This window comes from Triticum urartu, chromosome 2A (assembly GCF_056163025.1).
Source record: "Triticum urartu cultivar PI428250 chromosome 2A, HENAU_Tu73, whole genome shotgun sequence".
NCBI lineage: Eukaryota > Viridiplantae > Streptophyta > Magnoliopsida > Poales > Poaceae > Triticum > Triticum urartu.
In genome coordinates, this window is record NC_141874.1 from 442,137,827 (window position 1) to 442,144,095 (window position 6,269).

The following is a 6,269-nucleotide window of genomic DNA, read 5'->3' on the forward strand; positions in this document are numbered from 1 at the left end:
CCGACTAGATCTGTAGGATTGGTGTGTTCTTTCTAGCTTGCCTTGGGTGTTCTGCTAGACAGTGTGTAATCTCTTATAATTAATCTCTACCTTCTACTCCCTCCGTTCCTAAATATTTGTCTTTCTAGACATTTTGAATGACTACTACATACGGATGTATCTAGACATGTTTTAGAGTGTAGATTCACTCATTTTGCTCTGTATGTAGTCATTTGTTAAAATGCCTAGAAAGACAAGTATTTAGGAACGGAGGGAGTATAAAGTTATGGTATGCCTTTGTCGTACTCTTGAAAAACGGTGAAATTTGCTCTCATTTGCTCAACAATTTGGAGGACCATATCTATCCATATGATATTATCAAACAACATTTGCTGACTTTCGTAACATTATAAGCTGGCATCCAATGATGACATTGTCAAATGCCGATTTACGCATGTTAGACAGACTTCCTCACACTCTGTAAGCATTTGGCACCGAACGGTTTCACCGTCTTTCCAATTGTGCTTAATTAGATGGCTCGAGAAAACCTGTTACTCCACGTATAAATAAATGTGGTGGAATGCGCTGTATACTCACCATTAATGGATATGCTTATTCAAACCAAGGCATTCAGTATCAAGGTGTTCTCCACTGCCCACTGGGTGGACTGGGCCTTGACAAGCCTCATGTGGCAGCCGGATTTCACTGTGCTCTCTGTACACGCCCAGTTTCTTCTTAACACAGTACAATCATAAATGCCACATACATTTCTGAGAGAAAAAATTCCGTAAATATACAGAAGATATGCTGTTATGCACTATCTAACATCTACAAAATTCTAAATCTATTTTTCTTGCAGGGTAAAAGGACTATTATTTCAAACCAAAACTTGATATGCTGTTCGAAAAAGAAAAGATAAAAGTTATATTGAGCCAAATCGAATATACACACACTTATATACAGACTTCGATGCATTTCAAATCCATGTACGTCTTCTTCGTTGCTCTGTACAGGTTCCAAGTGGATCTCACAACAACAAAAGCTCAAACATCACAAAAGAATGCTAGTATGACTGAGGATTGGTTAGTATCATATTCAATCTTTTCTACAACACGCACAGCACCAGAGATATTCATATCCTGAAGCTGGCTACCTAGCGGAGTTCTAACTTAATCAGTGATAGTGACGCGCTGTCTCCTTGTTTTCCCATTTCTGATTTCGACTGGAACCTCTTGCTGCTGCTGCTGCTGTGACGACCGCCGGCGACCAGCTGCGGCGACGCTCTCGTCACCTGCGACCGCATTCCGCCCGCCGAACAGCCCGTCTATCATGGTGATCACGTCCCCCGGCGTCAGTCTGGCCACAGCGCCCTGCCGCCGGTAGAAAAGCCTGTACATCGGCACCACGGCCTCCTTCGCCGCCGCTCTCAGCGCCAACCCCATCTCCTCGTCCGCCGCCACCCACCTCTCTTGCATCGCCACCATCTGCACCACCGCCTCCTCCACCGCGCCGCCGCGAAGCACCTTGCTCCCCCACGCCGCGCGCATGTACACGTCAACGTACCCGCGCGCCTTGGCCCTCTGCGCCTCCGCCCACTCCTCCCCGAGGATCCGCTCCAGCTTCGTGCCGCCGCCCACCTTCTTGGCCACGTAGTGCGTGTTGTTCGCCAGGAACAGGTAGCTCAGCGCTGGTTCCCGGTAGCTCCCGGCCTTGGCGTCCAGCTTCCGTAGCAGCACATGCACGAGCCAGCCGATGGGGTTCGACCACACGCTCAACGCCGACGAGGACGACGACGACGACGAGAGATCCGACGACGAGCCCATGCTGCCAGAGGCGAGGGATGACGTGTCCGTCAACTGCTCTGGTCCTACTCCGACTCCTTGCTGGTAGAAGTATATGTGAGCCAGCGCGTTCTCGTAGTCGGCGAGGAAGCTGAGATAGTTCATGACGTAGCGGGTGAGCGGGTGCACTGCGCCGCCGGGCACCGTGCCCTTGGACGGCTCTTTCTCGATGGCTGCCTCGAAGCTGGCCACCATGCTCCGGACCGCCTCGCTGACCTTGGTCGTCACGAGGGTGACGGCGCGGGAAGTGACCTCCGACTTTTCCCCGAACGCGGAGACGATGGCCGGGAGTACGGTCTCGGTGAGCGCGTCGTGGACGTCGAGCACGCGGAACAGACGCTCCGGCGCGCGCCGTGCCCGCCCGACGGCAGCCTCGGCGACCGCTAGGATGTTGGTGGCGTGATCGTCCGCGATGGCTCCGAACACCGCGTCGCCGACTCCCTCGTTGTCGGCGACGAAGACGCGGTCGCAGAGCTCCCGCTCGGCTGAGAAGACGGACGTGAAGGCGACGCGCGCGCCGGCGAGCCAGGACTGTATCTTGGCGTCGACCTGCTCCCAGGAGAGCTTATGGACCTGCGCGTGCTGCGGAGACAGTGAGAAGCCGTGCAGGCGCTGCAGGTTGGCGTTGACCGCCGCGCGTCGGCGCGCCTTGAAGATGGATACGCACTCCTTGCCGTACCCGGCGGCCATCATGGCCTCCGCGACCACGCGAAGGTGAGCACAGGCGTCTACCAGGCTTTGGTCATCCTCTTGCTCGTCGTCATCATCAGCATCATCATCATCATCTTGGCGGAAGTGGAGGACGGCGGGGAGGGAGGTGAGGAGCAGCTGGAGCTCGCGCTGGAGCCTCCGCATGGCGGTGTCGAGGAGCTCCTGCGCGTGGATGAGGCCATGCCCCCCGGCGTGGAGGGCGTCGGCGGCGGTGGCGGCGCCAGAGGCGTAGAAGAGCATGGCTCGGTGGAGGTCCTTGGCGGCGCGCAGGAAGGCGTCGACCTCGTCCGGGGTGGAGTCGAGGAAGAGCGAGTTGCCAAACGAGTCCTCGTCCGGGTGCCACTTGTCGAGCAGGATGGCGGCCGCCGCGACGGTGTCGTCGACGACGGTGGCCGGGAGCGTGCGGCGAGGGGCCAGGGGGCTCCGGCCGCCGGCGCGCGTCATCGTTGGTTGCAGCGGGCAAGCGACGCTCGATGGGCGGGCGAAGCGTGTGAGGGAAAGAGACCGTACGTTGCTTAGCGGCAGAGTTAGCTGAGCTGAGCGGTGCCTTGGTTTGCAAGGAGGAGGCGAGGCGGAGTTTGTTAAGAGGATACGATGGCCGGCAGGGGGTACTTATAGACGGGCGGACGACTCGGCGTTCCTCCATCGGAAATGTCGGTCAAACTCAAACGTGACACCGCGTGCGTCAGCCTGCCTCACGAGGATGGGCACAGGCGCGTTGCGTTGCGTTGCGGCCGTGCATTCGAATAGAGTATGGCACGCGGGGAAACAGCGTGATGAAATAGTAGTGTACTACTCCGATTTGGACTATTAGCTAGTAATTTGGAGTTAATGATGTGGAGATTGGACTGCAGCGTAAGCTGGTCTCTCCACCCAAATACTCCTACTCCTACCAGGGCCAGGTACGCTTTTGTTGCCGGCGCTACACGGCATTTACAAGAGAGCAGCGCGTAACTGATCGCATTGCACAGCCTCCTCGAAGCTGCTTCGACCGCTACAAGGCGTAAATACAACACACGCCCTCAAGAGACAAATTTACCTCGCAGCTCAGCCTTGCGTTTTGTCTCCATGCTTGTCATAAAATTACTTAGTTTATATGCACTGTACGGGGACGTTTGCCCTGTTGCCTCTCTGCATTGTTGGAGTATAATGTCCAGCTCTCTTTTATAATTTAAGTTTTTGATGAATTCAAGCATGCAGTTCAATACTGCCAAGTAAATGATGGTTTTAAAAAATGAAGAAGAAAAGATCAATGTTACTTTGGTGCCCAAACATCATATGCCAGTAAGATCATCTCCACGGCGAACCCGTAAACTTCCCGCAACTGTCCGGACCAAATTATTCGGACAGCGAAAGCCATCCAACGCCGATCTGAGAACCGCATTCATACACCTCCTCGCCGTAAACCGGGGATAAAAATGGGGGAGGTTTGCGGGAGTCCGGACCGCTCCCAAGCGCCCTTCTGGCCGCCCTGACCCACCAAAAAAACTTGCACCCCGCCACACGCGCTCCCGCCCGACATCAGCTGCCCGCATTCATGCTGTTGTAAAGTGTGCCGCTCCGCATTAAAGACGGATCAGGGCGGACGCGACCTCTCACTGCCTCCATCATTGAAGCGGCGAGCCGGTCGGGGAGCGCCGGCTGCACGTCCGGCTGAACACGCCTCCTCGCCGCATTCATACGCTTCCATTAATCCTGCGTCAAAGCCGAGAAACCTACTCCGGCCACACGTCCGTTCATGAGCGGTCCGACATTAAACGCAACGTCGGCCGAGCTTCTCCCTTCCACCCTCTATTTAAACGATGGCAGGCACCGGGCAAGAAACACACCCGTCGGCTACTCCTCCCATCTTCTCCTTCACCATTTTCTCCACCATTTCGGTGGCATCCGACAGTCAGGAAGAGCAGTTCTTCGGCATAAAAGCCAACATGGTGGCTCGCCGAGCCCGGCAATACGAGCAAGGCAGATCGCTGCTCCACCTCCCTCCCCTAGGCCGACGGAGCAAGTTGCCGCTCAAATCTAGCGCGTGGTTCACCAACTCGCCGCCCCAAGCCAGCTCGCGGAGGAGTGGCGAGTTGCTCCAGGCCGGCACGGACGGGAGCATGGCGGCACGGGCATACACGACGCCACGTCGTACCGCCCCTCCAGTGCCATGACCGCGCCAACGCCGTCGACGCACGCGTAGCCGCGCCATGCAGATAAAGAAAGAAGGCGGGTGCGCAGAGGAGATCGACGAGTCGGTGGCCAGCACATCCGCTGTCAACTATGTGGAAAAGTAGAACACGGGAGGCCGTCGCCGCTTGGGTCCTAGGAAGGCCACCGCCAGCGCATCACCGACTTGCACAGCCGGTGACGTGCCCGGTTTCTTCTTTATTTTAGACCACTCTGGCCTGGGCGTCCATGGAAACACCCTTCCCCTCCGGCTGAAGCACCCTCTTCGCCACACTCTGATGAGCGGCGCAGCTAGACATAGGGAAGATACGGGGGAAGAATATGCCTCCAGGACTCCCAGCAGTCCGGTAACGAAGGGATCCGCCACGGCTGGCCATAGACTAGTGTAGTGTATCCATGTCGTGGGAGTATGACCATACGTGCACATAGTTTTAACCGTTTAGTTAAAATATTTTCAAAATGTAACCGTTTGCGTCCAGTTTGTATGAAATCCGTCATATTTGATAAAATTCAGTCGAGTTTGCATAAAAATCCGGTCGTGTTTGCACGAATTTCGTCTGATTGGTTTGAATTATGAAAAATGTATGCAGTTAACGTTGGATGGTTGTGCATCCGTGTCCGCGAACGGATGCGGAAGGTTTTTTGTGGGTTACAGTTGAAGATGCGATTAATGACTTTTGTATGTCGACACGAAGAGAAGAGGCACGTCTTGCCTGTGAGCCATTAATGCTTGACACTGGTTGTGGGTGCCCTTAAGGGATTCACACGTCTTAGGATCTAGTCTTGACCAACTCATCCATATTTTGTTTAGTCAGAATATAGTTCAAACTTAAATCTTCAAAAATGATGACGCGTGTATTTTACAATGGGGTGGGTAATCGTTTTATGAAGGGTTTACAACAGAACTCGAGTTCGCTACGTGGCAATCGACCATTGCACCTGAACTCAAACTTATGGAATTATGATTCATTAAAATTAGAGTGAATTCCGGTTTTTACCCCCTATTTTGACATTTTTGACACTACTTACCCCATTTAGCGAAATTTCATCCATTTTACCCCATTTAACAAAAGTTCTGCCACGATTTACCCTGTTTAAAATTTCATGAGTGTTTTGGCAGACAGGTCCCAATTGTGAAGTCTAGCTGGCATGCCACATTGATGGTTTTTTCCTGCTTATTTTTCTCTCTCGTGAACCAGTCCTCACGGCTTCTCCCGACCGGACCGGCCCGATGGAGGTCACTTGCGTCTCGTCCAACGCATAATGCCTGAGTCGACCACGCTCCTTACTCACGCTTAATAGATTGCATCGCCCGTCCAGGCTTCTGCCCACACGTACCCGTCAGGCTCGCTCGAACTTATGGTTAGGGATTGTCAGGCAACGGCAGCGGCGTGATTTCATACCTCCTCGAGCGGCATTATATATGGTCGTGACATCAAGGCAAGAAATGACCCCGTGGAATCCGGCTCCGTCAATCTCGCCGACGTCTGGGCGTGACATCAAGGCAAGAAATGACCCCATGTAATCCGGCTCCATCAAGCTCGCCGACGTCGGCGTGGGCGCGTC

General features: G+C 54.1%; 1 protein-coding gene across 1 annotated transcript; it reads right to left on the reverse strand.

Annotated features, from left to right (window-relative positions):
* Positions 1-883: 883 nt before the first annotated feature.
* Positions 884-3,538, reverse strand: LOC125529351 (exocyst complex component EXO70H1). Its single transcript, XM_048693764.2, has one exon. The coding sequence runs from the start codon at positions 2,973-2,975 to the stop codon at positions 1,149-1,151; it is 1,827 nt and encodes a 608-aa protein (XP_048549721.2). The 5' UTR covers positions 2,976-3,538; the 3' UTR covers positions 884-1,148.
* Between the last annotated feature and the right edge of the window lie 2,731 nt (positions 3,539-6,269).

Excerpts from the sequence above, each read along its gene's own strand:
- LOC125529351 (XM_048693764.2), bottom strand. The coding sequence starts at position 2,975 with ATGACGCGCGCCGGCGGCCGGAGCCCCCTGGCCCCTCGCCGCACGCTC.